Below are 18,794 nucleotides of genomic sequence, written 5' to 3'. Positions count from 1 at the left end.
GCTCCAACACATGTCATGGAGGAGGAATCTGCTGTTGAGGGACTGTGGAATATCCGCACTTTCATCAATTATTTCAGTAAAAGCGAAATAGTCTAGAAATAGCAATGTGAAGATTGCTTTATCTAGAGTCTGCTACATGCAACGGTAACCAAGTACGCACTCGGCAGCCTCAGGCGACACTGCGGGGTCTGTCTGGGATTGAATCTCCCTGAAATCTCCTTGGCATCGTTTAACCCCGTGTTTACTCTTGTTTACATCATATATTCAATCATCATATTGATACAAGAAGAGTTATTTACATTCCGACTTCCTTTGCTTAGTTTATAAGGCTTATGTAAATGAAGGTTGTGCTGGGAATGCAAGTTTTATTAAGACATGTCCTGGTATGTTTTGAAGAAGTGAAGAAAATTAACATTGTGATGGGAGCATTGCTCATTGTTGTGCAAGAGGGATCCCAAACAACAGGATGTGATAGACTTGGAGCATACACAAATAAAAATATTTCTTCCATCAAACGTGTCCAAAGACAGGCAGCTCGATTTGTTACTAACACCTATGAGAGAGAGAAGCGAGTGTCACCAAACTTCTGAATTCTCTGGTCGGGGTGGAACCCTCTCCAAGACAGACGTGAAGCTCACCGTTTGACCTGTTTTTACAAAATGTTAAATGGTCAGCTCGACATAGACTACAAGACCTACACCAAACCCAAACCAATTAGGAGCAGACGAGGGCATTGGATCCAATTTGTGATCCCAGCTACAAAGACAGATGTGTACAGCAATTCGTTCTTCCCCCGCACAATTAAAGCATGGAATAATCTCCACCCAACTATAGTTACCCAACCAGATGCAACTAAATTTAAAGTAGCTCTTTCTTCCCAATAACCCTTTCCGGCTTAAGCCCTCCCTTCACCACCTCCAATTTAAATTCCATTTGGAATATTTTGGAGGACCAAGAAACCAAGAACCAAGAGCAAAATTGGTTGAACAATTCCAGCACTAGAAAGAGTGCAGATGACTTTCACCAGGATGTTATCTGCAATAGAGGGCTTTACTTACAGAGAGGGATTGGATAGGCTGGGATTGTTCTCACTGGAGCGCAGGAGGCTGAGGGATGGTTAGATAGTCACAGGGAAGGGAAGTCTAAAAAGATGATGGGTATATGGAACAAGCTGCCACAGGAGCTACAGAAGCTGATATAATTACAATATATTAAAAAAAAAAACATTTGAGGTGTCTGGATAGGGAAACTAATACAGGCCAAATGCAGGGAAACAAGATTAGTGTAAATAGGCATCTTGGTCAGCAGGGATGTACATGCATGCTGTACATTTTTGAAGCATTGTTGTGGAAAATATCGCCATCAGTACAGATATGATGGAGCTGGATGAACAGCGGGGATGGAACGTGGTGCTCTGTGGAAGCAGGATGGGAGGTGATGCAGTCAAAATAGCTGTGGATTGATGGGATTGTACGGTATGCTATTGATAGGATTGTAACCCATGTCTACCTTTACCTCTTCATAACCTCCTGGGTACTAACCTAAGATAGGTTAAGATCCAGATCAAGATAGATACAAGATGCATTTATTTGTCACATGTACCAATTGGTACAGTGAAATGTGTGGTCGCCATACAAATAATAAAGAGCACAGAACACGATAGGCTTTAACACAAACATCCCCACACAGCGGGATCAAAGTTTCCCACTGTGAGGGATGGCTCCAAAATTCAGTCATCCTCCTCTGTTGTCCTCCTGTCCTCCTGTAAATAAGGTTAAATAGACCTTATTTACATTACTAAAACTGGGTGACGTTTCGGGTTGGGTCTGAAGAAGGGTCTTGACCCGAAACGTCACCCATTCCTTCTCTCCAGAGATGCTGCCTGTCCCGCTGAGTTACTCCAGCATTTTGTGACTTTCTTAGGTTTAAACTGGCATATGCAGTTCCTTCCTCCACACAGAGTGCTAAACCTAATCTGTTCATCATTATCTGCTCTTGCCACTTTCTCCTCCCACCTTGTCTTCTGCCCACCAGCCTCCATGGTCAAAGCATCATCCTCTCTGATTTCTGTCAATGTCATGGTCCCTTCCCAGACATGCCTATCTTGCCCTTCGCACTCTGCAATTTGAAGGGGCCATTCCATCCGGAATGAATAGCAGCACCCTCTCCACCTCTCGTGTGACTGTAGGGGTGCATTACCAATGCTTTTACCTCTTCATCATTGTCCAGGGACCCATTCTCTCTCTCCAGCTGAAGCAACCAGAATTTCTTTTTTGTCATTTTCCATTTTAGTATATTTTTATTTGATGCTCATGATGTGCTCTCCTCTACTTTGAAGAAGAACACTCCCACTTAGTTTCCAAGCATTGATCTTGTCTTCCGAGTACTGACCATTCCCTGAATCATCCATTTTTTGATTACAGGTTTCTAGTATTTGTGGCATTTTGCTTCTACTCATTTTATCAAATTGTTCCAACACTTTTTTTTAAACACTTTTTTATGTCAGTTATTTGCTTCATCTGCAAACATCATTGCAATTAACGAGCTATGATCATCCCCCATCAACTGCAGCCAACACCATTCAGTCACTCATAGTCTCCAGACATTCCCTTTGTACAGTGCAACGTAAAACATGCCAGGCGTTTAACTGGAAACACAAGAAACTGCAGATGCAAAAAGACGCAAAGTGCTGGAGTAACTCAGTAGGTCAGGTAGCATCTCTGGAGAAAATGGATGGACAATGTTTTGGGTCAGGTCCTATTTAACTCTCAGTTCTTCGAAAGGTCATTGGTTTGAAACATTTAACTCTTTCTTTCTCTGCTGACTGACCTAAAGAGTATTTCCAGTATTTTGTTGATGTGTCACTAGTCATTGATGTACAGCTGATTATAATAGTTAGGATTTTCCAATGTCAATTTGATTGGGAATATCTTGACATGAAGCATTGATGTTTTGGCACCAGACTTCCTTCTGGCTCCACAGGAAGTTGTGTAAATGTTTCCCTGTGGCAGTTCAAATTGCTTATTTTCTACCAAGTTGCATATTAAGATGTATGCCATAAACAACGTTTCCATCCACCTTTCACCCAGCCCATATTCCAAAACGTTCCATCTAGTGTGCGTCTGGTTACCTGGTGTTTAATTGATCATATCCAGTCTTGGAGACCTTGCCTTGCAAAAAATAAACACATTTCTGGACATAACTATCTGTATTTTTAGCTCTTTATATCTTTACCTCAAAACTCTAACTCCTGTGAAACTCTAACTCCTGTGTGTACAATGATTTGAGTTGATTCACCCACTATTATCAAGTGTTGGTGGATGCTGATCTTCCAGTTTGCAGAATTCGTCATTAAAAAGCCATAGTGTTGATAGTGTAAAGATGTTTAACGCTGAAATTAGCTTCCTTCACAGATTGGGCTGGTCGCCATCTGTTTCTAGAGCTTGGTGAAATCTCACATGTTCACAAACATCTGCTGCATGACAATGGTTATGCACAGTTTCTCCATGACTACACTATAAGTATAAGACGAAGCTGGGAACGTTATATGCTTACCATAGCAGAGGGGCTGATATTTGATAGCAGTGATCGGGTTTGTGGAAGATGGTGAAAACTGATACTCTTTTGTTTAGCATCATTGATAGATGATGCAGCCACAGTAACAGCACAATTTCTCTCGTAGGTAACGTCCGTATGATGTATGTCATTTTGTATATTGACCAGTTAACTTATTTATTTTTGACACTTTTTTTTCTGATCTCTATCGGAGGTTGATAATCAATCCTGTCTTTCTGCTACCGACAGAATTGATTGAATAATCCTTGACCATTTAGGGTTTGAGTTATGAGATCTTGGTGCCAATGAGCTTTGGTCTGTTTGATTGAGTACACCATGTGCATTTGAGTAAAGCTTTGCATTTTCTTCTTTGATCAGAGGGACAATTGCAGCCAAACTGTTGCTGTCCACCCATATACCCATTCATAGAGCAAGTCCGATTTATGTTTAGATAATAGTCTCCATTTTGCTTTTCAATAATAATCATATTAAATTTTGGTGAACATTTAAGTCTTGGTAGTGATTTTTAAAAATTACTGATGAATTGCATTAGCAAGTGGACTCATCAAGAAAAAAATTACATTGGCTCCGACAGAATATTTAAACCAAATATGTCAATTTTTGTATTTTATCATTATATTTTTTCCCTTTAGATCATAAGCCTTGTGGCTGGATTTATAGTTGTGGGAAATGTCTTTATGAATAATTATCTAGGCTTTATGTTGAAAATATTTTTTTATTTTGGACAATGGGAACATAATATATAGGACTCTAAATAAAGCTCAGATATTTATTCATGAAGATTATTATTAATTGTACACATGAGACTTGGGACCCTGCAATATTCATGGGTGGAAACCCGATCCATGCCATTCTTCGATGCTATCTGTTTTTACGATCGTGGAGCTATAGATTAACACATTTCTTATGTCGACGTACTCTCTCCCTTCAATTTCTTACAGACAGGAAAGATACTGAAGGATGGGAGACGGTGCAGCGTGGAAGAACGACCCGGTCTCGTTCTGCCGCAATGGCTGTGAATGTCACCAACACATCGGGGACGATGTATCTCAGTCTTAAGGATGACAGTGATAAGGAAAATGGACTCTCAGTTACACCGAATGGAGAACTAGAATTTGAACAAACGAGTCCCAGTTCTGATAGTGTTACAGATACACCAGAAAAGATAAAGAACCAGAATGAAGATACTTCTATTGGCAGCTTTAAGGTATGCTATGTAACAGTAAAACATTCCTTAACAGTGTTGTATGTTGACAGTGAGTTTTAATTTTCAAATTTGGAGACAGTGATTTTTTTTGTTTTTTTGTTAAACTTTCTGTGCTGATATGAAATTTAAAGCAAAATATGAATATTAATATTGGGCCCCTGTTTTAATTGTTGTGCGAAAACTTTCCAAAAAGAGTCAGCAGACGGTAAGAAAATATGTAGTAAATTTGGTGACATATCCTTTACAGTATGTGGTCAGCATTAATAAGCCTTCAAAGTGAAGCTGTGATGTGGTTAAACATTGAGTGCTGATGGAGCTCTCATTTCTTGCTAGTGTGAGTTTTTCTAAATGTTCATGTCTTGCCACTTCAACAGAGAGTTACTTTACTGGCCTCTCTTCTAAGGACACTTGCCTGTCTTTAATCCCTTGCCCCTGTAGGTCAAGGTCGTAAAGTCTGGAAGCTATTCAAGTTCAGTGCAAGTAAGGTTCATATGCACGAGGTGTTTGATGCCGGATTTGTGTTCTTGTTAGATTTTCGGTCTGGAAGTATACTCTGTCTGGAAGTGACCGTTTCTGTATGATCTGGCTCACTAAAACTAATTTCCCAGATTGGTGGTCGCATTTTGGGCTATACGTTTTTTTGCTGAGTTGTTTTAATTGGTTTTAATGAATCATTGTCATGGCTATCAGCTGGTTTGTGAACTCATTTTTATTTGTGATTCATGTAAATTACATGGAATCACACTCTTATTGCTTCATCCTTAAAATACATTTTTTTAGCACTATATTAATACTCACCAATATTTTATTCACGATTAAAATATTAAACAGTGAATAAACTATTGATGGGTGGTCATTAATTTGGGGGGAGAAAATAAGAGAGAATATGCAGTCAATGATATGAACTTGAAAACTGACAAACCAAGAGCATGATAGGTCAGAATTAGAATACTGGTTCTGGACTCCATTGTACAGCTCATGTGGATTCCATCCATCTAGGGGTGTCATCTTCACCATGAGACGGAACAGCATTAACCATTACTGTATATATGGCCCTTTTTCATCACAGTGTGGCCTTTGAATTTATTGGTTAGCAAGGATTTTGGAGGTTTTGTCTAATATAGTTCCACACAAATGCATCTCCAATTTACAATCTTTTTATAATAATAATAATAATAATAACTTTATTTGTTAAGCACCTTAAAAACAACCAAAGCTGACCAAAGTGCTGTACAGAAAAAAGAAAACAAGCAAGACATCATAAAACAGGCAGAACAACAGAACATACAACTAACATGAGGCGCATAAATTACATACGAAAATCCAAACAATAAATTAAAAAAAAACATAAAACACGAGTACGAACAACGCAGCAAAACCAAGCAAATAAAGTTAATAAACAATTCAACATCTTACTGATCTACAAAGGCCACGGAGAATAGATATGTCTTCAGGAGTGACTTAAAAACAGCTAGAGAATGGTAGCATGCAACTATTATCTCAAAAGACATGTCAACAGCAGACAAGGTTAGCCAAGCCTTGAATAATTGAGCTGCAGAATATAGAGTATACTTGAGTTGCATTATGCTCAGAGGCCAAGCTACAAGCTAATGTTGGCTCATTCACAAGCAAAGATTCTCGCCCAGCCTCTCCTTGCTGTATAACACTGTCATCTAACGATGAAGGTTCATGACAAGATCCCTGATGGCACACATCGCTTCATTGCATCATTGCATCAATGGACTTTCTTCAGTAGAAGAAATTCAAGACCTCATTCTCAGCACAAGGTTATTTAGCAAGCTGCAGTGCTTCTTGGCCTTCCATCAGTTTCTGGGACCTCAATGCCCCGAAATGATACCACCAACAGATTCTGGAAATACTGCAAGAAATGCTTATTCCGTGATTATTTGAAGAGCAACTATCATTTTCCATGCTTAGTCCTGTCCCCATCTCCATTCTAGCATGATGTATGAAGGAACTGTAAATGCTGGTTTAAACTGAAGATAGACACAAATAGCTGGAGTAACTCAGCGGGATAGGCAGCTTCTCTGGAGAGAAGGAATGGGTGACGTTTTGGTCGAGACCCTTCTTCAGAAGCGTCCATGTTGCGGGGCTGGAAACTGGAAGTATCCCGAGCTAATTCTGCTTCCACCATCATCTGTTGTAACAAGTGGTGGCTCCCACTGATTGTCGCCGGAAGCTTGGGTCCTTTTCAGGACAGACGATGACAGCGACGTCAACATTTGTAACAAGATGGACTCGGAAGAAGAAGAAGTCCTTTTTTGCTTTCTCTGAGCCCTACAGTCAGTCCGAAGAAAGGTCCTGACCTAAAATGCCACCTATCCATGTCCGCCATAGATGCTGTCTGGCCCACTGAGTTACTCCAGCATTTTGTATTCCATTCCAGATTCCAGCACCTGCAGTTCCTTGTTTCTCCTTTACTGACTCTTAAAAGCTTGCAGTGAAGTGGGATAAGTCTGGAATGCCTTGTTATATTGCCAAGGGCATAATAGCTTCTTTTTGATCTGCAGATTAATGATTCTGTGATTAACCTTCTAATTCGTTAAAATTAAAATAGCAGAGTTTATTGCACCTGCTCTCCAGTAATTATCATTACATCATCCAATTAAATGATTATGGTTATAAAGTGAATGTACAATTTTCTTTAAAGGCACATCATTAAAATGTGAATATTTATTTGTTGAAAGTACTCGATTCTCACTGACTCCTTCCACTTCAGAGCTAAATTGCTTGTATTCAGATTTTAGGTGTTGCACTGAAAAACAGATTTTAAGGTGAGAGGAATTTTCATTGTCCCACAAGTTAATAAAAAATATATATATATTTTCATCTTGTTTATACAAGTTGATCCCTAAAGACATTGTGCACATATTGTACAGGCAAAGCCTGGACTGATTTATAATGTGTCATATGCACATTGCTTCCAACTGTGATGACATAATGCCTTCTGGTAGGGAAATCAGATCTGTGTTGCAAATATAGAATGAAAGTGAATTATAAATGTTGCCAATTATAATAATAACGATGTCTTGGAGCAAAACAAATGTTGGAAAGTCTGGATGACCATTGAATGAGTAAGCAATTGCAAAGATTGAAGAATCTAGCCAAATATGCTCCGAGCTCTTGCCTTCTGTTGAAGTGTCAAGTAATTTAGTTTAGAGATACAGTGTGAAAACAGGCCATTCGGCCCACTGCGTCTGCACTGACCAGCGATCCCCGCACATTAACATTACCCTACACACACTAGGGACAATTTACACTTATACCAAGCCAATTAACCTACCAACGTGTACGTCTTTGGAGTGGTGGTGGAAACCGAAGGTCTCGGAGATAACAAATTCCGTACAGACAGCACCCGTAGTTGGGTTCAAACCCGGGTCTCTGGAGCTGTAAGACAACAACTCTACTGTTGCGCCACTGTATGTCCAAAGTAGAAGGACTATCTTTCATTCTGTAATGTAATTAAACAAGGGAACAGCACAAAATATACAGTTTTGAATGTGGTGGAATATCAAGAAGGAGCCTGAGGAAAAGAAAGGCAACAGGATTTGGGTTAGACATCCGGCATGGAGACTAAAAGTAGTCAGAAACAAAATGCTTCTTCAGGAGGACAGAGACACAGGATGGGGACATGACTTGGGCACCAGAAGATAGATTACTCCGAAGGTAGACGCAAAATGCTGGAGTAACTCAGCGGGACAGGCAGCATCTCTGGCGAGAAGGAATGGGTGAGGTTTCGGGTCGAGACCCTTCTGCAGACTGATCGATTATTCCAGTAGATACAGAGATTGGCAGCTTTCTGCTTGAATGCTGACTGCAGAAGAATTCATTTTTCATACATTTGTGAGGTATATGCTTGTTCTAGCAGTGTTGTAATACTCGTTACTTGTAAAAACAAGCTACCTTTACTTGAGATGTAATTACATCGTTAAGCTGTCAGCTTTCAAATTGAGCTGATTTTTAAAAATTCCAAAACTTCATCAACTGCCCAATTTAATTTCTTCTTTTGGAGTGTAATATTTCTCATGTTCATCAAAATAGATTGCTATTCATTAAAAAAAAACTATTGGGTTCAGTGCAGTTATTCAGGGAAGGGATTTTACAAGCACTGCTTGGCCTGAAATGTAGATGTAGTGGGCAATGCATCTATTTTGCTGATGTCGGAATAGATTGTATCTTTCTCAAATTGCATCGGGGCCAGCGGGTTTCCTCAGTGTCCTATCATCATCTGTCAGTTTGCTTCATGTCCTTAATGAGCAGTGGCAGTTACAGAAAAGAATTGTCGACCGTGATGAGATTACTGCGGGTTTTATGAAGAAATGGCTTGCACTGATGGGAAATTCTATGTCTGGTGTGGATCATAAATCAGTAATTCACTCAGAAATGGGGAACACTTCGAGAGCCCAAGAGACTATGCATTTGTATTAAATTGACATTTTATGTTGGGTGTTATGAATGTTTAAATTCTTGGCTCTTAAAGTTTCCCCTTTTCTTATTGACTAGCTGCAGGGGACAGTTTGTATCTAAGTGTGTTGGCATCCAAGCTCCAGCTACTAAATAGTTGGGTGACTATAATTTTATTTATATTGTACATTTGGGGCTAAAATGTTGATTATGTTTGGCCGAAGAGCTTCTCATGCGTTTAGAAATATTACTCAAGAGCTTGTGAGACTGACACTGGTGGCTCAGTAGACAGTATTGCATTCCTCAGGACTGATATACCGCACCTCAGTGATCATATACCACCAGATGGCAATTATTCATGCTTTATTCAATGGTTAATAATTTTCATCATGAGATAACGGTGAACAATCGTGTTTCAAAAGAAGCACCAAGCAATTTAATACAATTAACTCTTATGACTGTAGCTGTCAAGCAATGGGAGAGCTGGTCGTATTCAGTAGTGTGCAATATTAGGCAAGACTATTTTAGCTTTTTACTAGACCAAGTGCAGACCCGTTGGGTCTGTAAAGTTTGGGCAGGCTCGGACTTTGTTCCTCCTGGAAGCCAATCCTTTCCATTTCCAACTTTGATATGTACGTTAAAACACAGATCATAGTCACCCCTTCCAATCTTCTTTGGCCCAGTGTCCTTTTATTTTATTCATTGTATTGTGCTTTAAACTGCTTTACATACTAGATATATTTCCCATTGCTTGCCAATACTAGCATACCTCTTCTGTGGAAAAAAAGATCCATGGCCAGATTTTGTACTAGGCATTAGTTATATCCCACTTCCAGACCTACAAATCCAGTCTTGTATGAGAATGGGATATATTCCACAGCTAGGCTGTTTTAATTGATTCTATAATACAAAGAAGTATTATTTTACATGTAAGTACTTTCCTGTACAGCTGCCTTCTCTTTTACAAACTGCAACAAAATCTCCCTATTTACAAGGTGCTTCTAATCTAATTAGTATCTAATTGGAAGCAAATCCAAATTGTCTTTGTACAGCTTTAACTCTGGAGACTTGGGCCAAAAGATCTCTGTATTTTGATCAATAGTAATGTTTTGAATAGTTGCAGACCTACTGAAACATCTTGTAATGAGCATTATGTTACATTAGCACACAGCAAACATGTCGACGGATCCAGTGCAGCCTGATAATGTACAAGACAAGTCCTGGCAGCAAGAGACAGACACTACTGAACGAGCAAAAGATGTCGTCTGCCAGTCAGAGGATATGAAAGTGGAAGTGACACCAATTGTTTCTGTGCAAGAACCATCTCCATTGGAGAGTCCCAGACTGGGGCCTGACATGGATCTTTCCAGTGAGCTTTCAAATGTGAGTATGGAAAGAAAGAAGTGACTGCTCGCATGAAATAATGCTGAGTGGCACAGCAGCGGCAGATTTGTTTAATGCATGTGTTTATAATATTATATTTAAATATTTCTCTTTGGTGCAGAACTTTGGGATGAAGTCCACACATTTTTATTTATTTTTTGCCCCCCCTCTTCAGCCAATTTTTTTTATCCCCCTCTTCAGCCAATTCATGTTCGGATGTGTTTTGTATGAAATGCCAATTAACCTGGTTTTATGTTTTTCATTGGGGATGAATGATAATCAAAGACTCAGTCGGAATGCCTTCCTTTCCTTCGAAAAAAATGACTATTATGATAGCTTTAGCGTTCACTAGCATTAACATCTTAATTAAACCTCTGATGCAGCAGTTTTACCTCCATACCTCTGACATCCCAAACGATGCTCACATATTGATTTGTGAGGTAGCGGCATCACCATACATAGAAGACTCTTTGAAAATGGTTAGCAGGAAGACGGTGGCGCCTATATACCTGTATTATCTAATTTGATGCCTGCAGCTGTAATTGAAAACAGCATATAGAATGGCAAAAGATTATTTATGGCAAAGAATAGAAACTTTGGAACCCAACTATAATCTTCAGGCAAATATTTCAAATATGGCTATTTTATTATGACCTTTTCCCGTTCACTATGATGCTATAACATTTTTTTTTTATCAGCCTTTTTATTCTTTATCCCAAATTTAAGCAAACCGAGGCAGTATATTAAGACAATTGTATGTATTAATATTCTAATATTGCATACATACATACATATTTACATTGACTGTGAAGTAATATGGAGAGCATAACAGACAAACTACTATCAATGGGATTGAATACCACATGTTGATCACTGTTCCAAAGCAAAATTCTTGTAATTATAAAAATGTGCTCATTGATAATCTTTAATCTTGTACGCAAATCCTCTTGCAATTAAACTTTTTTTCATACCAGTTGCCCACTGCATGCTAGCTCTCAGTTCCTTGTGCACAAGGACACTCAAATCCCTTCGAGCATTATCACTTCTCGATTTTCCATCATTTGAAAAATATTCAGCATTTCTGTTTTATTTTAACCAACCTCATTTTTTTCCCCGATGGGGACACAAAGAAATTGCAGATGCTGGAAACTTGCGTGGAACACAGTGCTGGAATAACTCGGTGGGTCAGGCAGCATCTCTAGAAGACATGGATAGGTGATGTTTTGGGTTGGGGCCTTTCTTCAGACTAAAGTAAATCAAGTGAGCACAGTTTGGAGGTGAGAGATAGGTGATTTAAAGGACATCTTTTGGGAAATTTTATTTTACACATAGATACATTGGTCGATGTCTGCAACATGCTGCTGGAGGTGTGGTGGATATAACTACTATGTGAAATTTAGACAGTCTTAAATAGCAAGGCATAGAATGATACTGTCCAATTTCTGGCAAATATTAGTGTAGATGGGCAAAAAGGTCTGTGGGCTGAAGGCCCCATTTCTGTGCTATACTGGATGTCAAGTTTTTGATTATAGACACAAAATGCTGGAGTATCTATGGAGAGAAGAAATGGGAGACGTTTTGGGTTGACACCCTTCTTCAGACTGATGTTCGGGGAGGGGGCGGGAGTAACTCATGAAAAGCTGAAGTAACTCAGCAGGTCCTACAGTATCTCTGAAGAAAAGGAATGGGTGACAATTCGGGTCGAGACCCTTCTTCTGAAGGCAAAGTCCTTCTACTGAAGAAGGGTCTCGACCCAAAACGTCATCTATTTCTTTTCTCCAGAGATGCTGACTGACCCGCTGAGTTACTCCAGCTTTTTGTGTCTATCCATGATCTTTAATGTTTTTCCATTCTACCACAACCAACCTGTGAAGGTTTCTAGTCTCAATAGATGTGGAAATAAAATGGAGATCAAGCCTTGCAAAAGGCATGAGAGATGTGGGCAGCAACATTGCCAGTGGTAAACTACGTTTTCATTTCAAACCATGTCTGCAAATGTATGGGAGGGGGATGGAAAGAATTGAGAGGAAATCGGAGGAGATTATGGAACAGGATGGAGACATTGTTAATCTTTACAAGCCCTCTGGTACTTGGCCAAATGAAAGCCTCCTCTTTATTAATAGAACACCTAATTTTCAGGCCTCCAACCAGTCGACATGAGTCTTTTATTGCCTTGTGGGGAATTAGTGTAGATTACTGCTGAACTATTGTAACATACTTTGGGTTGCGCCAAGTTCCTGAGGACCAAGCCATGCAGAAGCCGTGCTGAATATAAAACAGCAACCTTTGAATATTATTGAGCTGCATTGGTCGTTGATTTGTATCCTTTAAGGTCTAATTGTTAATACTCTATGGACCTTTTGTACAACTAATTGGCTCTTTAGAGGTTTGTCATTTAATGGGTTAATGAGTGCTAAGTACCAAGAATTTAGTCCCGGGCTCTCTTCAAGATGGAATTACCAATACCTATGCTAAAATTTGAAGGCCTATTTAAAATATGAAGATTAATTGCGATTTAATTGTCTACGAGACTATTACAAATTTAAAAAGGCTGCGGGTTCTGTGCGGCATTAGAAAGTATATTTAAGGGGCTTCAGATAAGAAACTGTGTGTGAATACAAGTAACAGAAGTCGGGTTAATTAATGACAAATGCTCTCTCATTTTCTCAATTATTTTTTATTAATGGAATTATCCCACATTTATTTAAAAGCAAAAAATAAGTTACACGTTAACCATGAAGTGTTTTATATGGTTGCTTCCAGCTTTATGACATTCCCATTTCTTTTATATATGCACATGTACACCACATTTATTTATGCTAAAGATGTTTTAGAATATAAAAATATTTGTGTGAATTTGAAATGTGCTCTGTAGATAAGTTTCAATTGAAAGTATCCGGCTGGTTCATTTGGTACCTTCACTTCTGGGTCAGAACACTTAAGCCCCATATCATGTTTAATCTTATAATCTAAACTAATGTGTGAGTCCTGCATGATCTGAGGCGCCGTGCCATGGATGAGATGTTAAATTGTTAGTCTGAATCCTAGTTCATGTGGAGGTCAACTGATTTTGGTAATATTCAGTCGAAGGCGAGGAATTTCAGCAAATTAATTTCTCTCCACCAATTGACTGGGCAATTGACTGGGCATTTGCTTTCTCTGGCCCTTTCTGAGCCATCAAATGCAAAGTGCAGCATTGTTGAAGTTTGAGAGGGAGTCGTGTCAGGAAGGAATGAATTTTAACATAAAGGATAGTGGTACGTTTGCATTGTTCTTCCCCCAAACATCTGTTGAGGTTAGAGGTGAGGAGCCGTGTGGGTCACAACTGAGATTGGTATTTGCTAGGCTCAGTAGGTAAGGGTCACTGACCCAAGTCGAGTGAATGGAGTTAATCTAATTGAATGGGTGGAACATGTTTGATGATGAATTGTCTACCCCTTTACCTTGTTCCACAGAAGGGTTACTGTACTAACTAACAATGGCCATTTCAGCTGTCCTGTCAATACCGGCTGTATGTAAGAACAATCGAGCTAAACTCCAACGTTTAAACTCCAAACTTACAATTTTCAAGCAGCTGAACTACTATTTTACAAACACCTACTTTATTCTTGTGCTCTTTGCTAGTTGAGTTTAGAGATGCAGCATGGAAACAGGCCCTTCTGCGCACTCACTCCACACCGACTATGGATTACCCCTTCACACTTGTTCTACACACTAGAGGCAATTTGACAAAGGCTAATTAACCTACAAAGCAGCACAGCTTTGGGATGTGGGAGGAACCTGGAGCGCCCGGAAGAAATCTACACGGTCACAGGGAGAACGTGCAAACTCCACACAGACAGCACCCGAACGGTCAGGATCATTAGCAGCTCCACCAGCCTGCGCCACTGTGCCTCCATTATTAGGCCCAGAATCTTGTATGCTCGTACTCATTTTTTTTCACATGCCCTGCTGCTTTCAACAAACTTTGCACACCCTGTTGTAGTTATTTTTTGTAAAGCAAACTCCCACGCACAGTTATGAGGAAATTATTATGGGCTGGTTCCTTTGAAGAATGCAGGAACCTCGAATAACCAAGGAGCTGAGGAAAGTATTATAGGAAATATATTTATAAGACAATATTGAAACACAAGATTCCAGAAGACTGAAGATTGAATATACACAAAAATGTTGGAGAAACTCAGCGGGTGCAGCAGCATCTATGGAGCGAAGGAAATAGGCAACGTTTCGGACCGAAACCCTTCTTCAGACTGAAGATTGAATATGTTTGGAATAGTAATCCCTAATCTAGGATGCATCACTGCATGTGGGGGTGATAGTTATGATGCATGATACTGGTATTATGGGCATTAGCGAAGCTTCAATAACTTTAAGGTAATTTGGTAAGAACAATCAGGAGAAAAAAATAAAGCTAAATATGGTCCCAGCTGAGGTGGTACTAACTACAGAGCCTTAAAAGAAGTGATCTGTGATGCTGTTAGTCATTCATGATTGGAGGTAAATGCGGTGGAATGTATATTTTACAGTGCATTAATAAATGAAGCTTTCATTCCTAAAATGGTTGTAAACCACTACTTTAGAACATGGGATCATTTGATTAAAAATAGGAATTTGTGTTCATGATTTCATGTAACTGTAATATAAATAACTGAAAGCTGCGTCATTTGCTAAATTGGGTAGGTTGATGGTGTGATAAAAATCAGCTGCTAGATAACTAATATAAAAACTGAAAATACTAGAAATAGCAGGTCCGTGACAGGAAAAGGAACCGTTGACATTTCAGGTCTAAAACCGCTTGAACTGGGACGGAGAGAAACTTGTTAAGCTGTGTGGAAAGTGTGGGAGCAATGGGTATCTGATGTGGGGGAAACTAGTGTGACTGGAGATAAACCGTAAAGTGAGTGAATGCGGGCAGTGAAAGAGTAAGAATATAGACAAATGAATAGGAAAGATAAGAAGGTAGACAAAAAATGCTGGAGAAACTCAGCGGGCGAGGCAGCATCTATGGAGAGAAGGAATTGACGAAGTTTCGGGTCAAGACCCGAAATGTCGCCAATTCCTTCTCTCCATGGATGCTGCCTCACCCGCGGAGTTTCTCCAACATTTTTTGTCTACCTTCGATTTTTCCAGCATCTGCAGTTCTTTCTTAAACAGGAAAGATGAGAATGTAGGAGTGGGATAAGCAGAGTAGTCAGCTGTGAAATAAAGGGAGAAAAAACAAACGAGCTGTGCCAAGTTATATGAGGTTGTTGAATTCATCATTGAGTCGCAATGTGATCGGATCGATGTGGTACTAGTCCTCAAGCTTGGATTGGGCCTTATTATAACCACATAGAAGACCATAAACCAATAGTTCAGATTGGGAGTGGGAAGGAAGATTATAAAGTGGCAGACATTAGGAATCTCGGGATCACTACTGCAGACTGAACATAAGTTCTCCACAAGGCGGTCATCCAATTTGCATTAGTTATTGAAGTAGTGGGCACCACATTGGGAATACTGAATGCAACACACTTGCTCGGCAGAAGTATAAGTGAATCACTGCGTCATGTGGAAAGACTGTGTATGTCCTTGGACGATGAGAAGGGAGGTCAAGTGTTGCATCACCTCCATTAGCAAAGGAAAGTGCAGTATGTAAGCAGTGGTTGGTGGGAACAGATGAGTGGACCAGGGAGTCGCAAAAGGAAACATTCCCAACAAAACGCTGAAAGGGAAGATGATTCTGGGTTGTGGAATCTCTTTGAAGATAACGGAGATGATTGATTGAATGTTGAGGCTGGTGGGATGGGAGGTGAAGACCAGGGGAACTCTCTCCAGTCCTGTCCGGGAGAGGAGAGGGGGTGTGAGCAGAACACAAGAAATTATGATCTGCAGTTAAGGGCTTTGTCAACAATGGTAAAGGGGAAGTCCTGGTTCAGGAAGAAGGGTAATTTTTTACAGGGACCTGGACAGAAAGTCTCATCATTAGAGAAAATACTATTGTGATGGAGGATCTGAGAGAATGGAAACGAGTCCTTACACGATGCAGGGTGGGGCAAGTGTAGTCAATATAGCTATGGGAGTCGGCGGGCTGTAATGGATGTTCATACCTAACATCGCCTGAGATAGAGACAAAAAAAAGGAAGGGATGAGCCAGATATGGCCATGTGAAGGGAGACCATTGTGGAAATTGAATAGATGACTGTTTTATCCACTTATTTACATTTTTCCTGACCTGTGGGGCATGTTATTCTGCTTTGCACTATGCAATTAACTTTTCTTTTGACTATATTCTCACTCTCCAAGTATTTCCATTTACTCATTGACCAGAGAACCTGTTTGCTGTGTATCTCATGACTACCCGAGTTTTGCCCTAATAAAAAAAATCTCTCCTCCTCCACTGACCCTCAGCTTAATAAGTTTCTTTTTTTGCTTCCCCAATCCTGACAAAGGCTCTCTGACCTGAAACGTTAACTCTGTTCCCTTTCTCACTAAGTATTTCCTGCATTTTCTAGCTGGTCCTAATTTCCATGGTTCCAATAGCACGCTTGAGTACCACATCCAGGGATTGAACAAGTAACTGATTCCACCATTAAAACAATGACAGTGGGAATTTTGGCTCGGTTTGGTGTTGCTTTGGAACGCACTGTGGACATATCTATATCCACTGGTTCCTAGTTCTGTCAGTGAGAGTGGTTGTTTTCTATTTATATTGCATATATCATTCATTATTTTAGATATTTTTATCAGATTCCCTCGCAATCGTGAACCAAGGAAAGCAAGCCCAGTGTCTCTGGTGTCTGAAAAAGGGTTTCGGCCCGAAACGCTGCCTATTTCCTTCGCTCCGTAGATGCTGCTGCACCCGCTGAGTTTCTCCAGCACTTTTGTCTACCTTCGATTTTCCAGCATCTGCAGTCCCAGTGTCTCTAGCCTATTCTCACAACCAAAGATGTCATCCCAAGGAGCATTTTACTAATTCTTTACTTCACCCTCTCTTAAGCTTTTACATCTTTCACAAAAGAGCGGTGTCCAGAATATTACTGGATGCCACACATCAAATTATGTGAAGAATACACATTTTGAATAATAGTTTGTCTGTTCACTGTTCCTCGCTTTTTCTTCATCTTTTATTGAATATATATCACTGTGGTGAATAATTAACTGTTGCTTGTCAACGTGATTTATTCCAGCACACTTTGCAGAGAGTAGCAATAGATGCGATGAGCAGAGATGTACTGAAAAGTTATTTGAGATATTAGCAACTAGTGTAACGTCCTTTTCATTGTTACAGTTTGAGTGTTTCTTAGGGAACATCCCTGTAACACTATCAGTGATGAGATCATCCTGAATTTACTGTGGGGAAAAATTGAGGCTATTCGCATGACAGTACTCGAGTAATATATCTGATTTTGTCTGTGGCGAGAACATTCCTATGTTGAATTACTGGAAGAATTAAAATGAAACCTTGGGGCATTGAATAGATTCATTGTTATTTCCTTATCATTTACTTTGATTGAAGATTGGCTTTGTGGCACGATAGAAAATTCTGTCAAAATAAATAACAAATAACATTTTAAGGTGTCTGGAATACAATGTATGGATTAATTGTTCCCATACAAAATAGCTCTCTTCTAACCACACCATGCCATTTTCCTCCTCTTGATATTATGTTAAGGGCACAAGGCCCATTTTCTCTACATTTAGCACAGAAAAAGCAAATCCAATGGAGGAATTACATATTTGCTCACATTTGTGCTTTGGCCATGTCACAGTCAAACGACTGAAGTTATTTTAGTTGAATGATTCAGGTCTTTATAACGGCAATATGGTTCTGATTGGCCATCATTTTGTTTTACTTGGGAAGGTTGAGTGAAGATTTGAGAACCAGATAATGAAGGACATGACTACAGTTAAACATAAACAGATAGGACAGAGAGTGCAAAGAGAGTGTCTCTGTTCAAGTGAGTCCAGGATTGCTGAGTTAACTGAGTCTGCTTGCACTCGCTAGAATTTAGTAGACTCGGCTTGTACTCACTAGAATTTAGAAGATTGAGGGGGGATCTTATAGAAACTTACAAAATTCATAAGGGGTTGGGCAGGCTAGATGCAGGAAGATTATTCCCGATGTTGGGGAAGTCCAGGACAAGGGGTCACAGTTTAGGGATAAGGGGGAAGTCTTTTAGGACCGAGATGAGAAAAACATTTTTCACACAGAGAGTGGTGA

At 39.7% G+C, this 18,794-nt stretch overlaps 1 protein-coding gene across 3 annotated transcripts in view; it reads left to right on the top strand.

Annotated features, from left to right (window-relative positions):
• scaper (S-phase cyclin A-associated protein in the ER) overlaps positions 1-18,794 on the top strand; it is a 234,954-nt gene that overhangs the window by 53,178 nt on the left and 162,982 nt on the right. For all 3 annotated transcript variants that reach the window (XM_055662538.1, XM_055662537.1, XM_055662536.1), the window contains 2 exons: positions 4,518-4,783; positions 10,373-10,591. In XM_055662538.1, coding sequence (XP_055518513.1) covers positions 4,518-4,783; positions 10,373-10,591 — 485 coding nt within the window. The remainder of the gene's footprint in view (positions 1-4,517; positions 4,784-10,372; positions 10,592-18,794) is intronic.

The sequence above is a fragment of the Leucoraja erinacea genome, chromosome 36 (genome assembly GCF_028641065.1).
Source record: "Leucoraja erinacea ecotype New England chromosome 36, Leri_hhj_1, whole genome shotgun sequence".
Taxonomy (NCBI): Eukaryota; Metazoa; Chordata; class Chondrichthyes; order Rajiformes; family Rajidae; genus Leucoraja; species Leucoraja erinaceus.
This window is presented reverse-complemented; position numbering and strand designations above follow the sequence as displayed.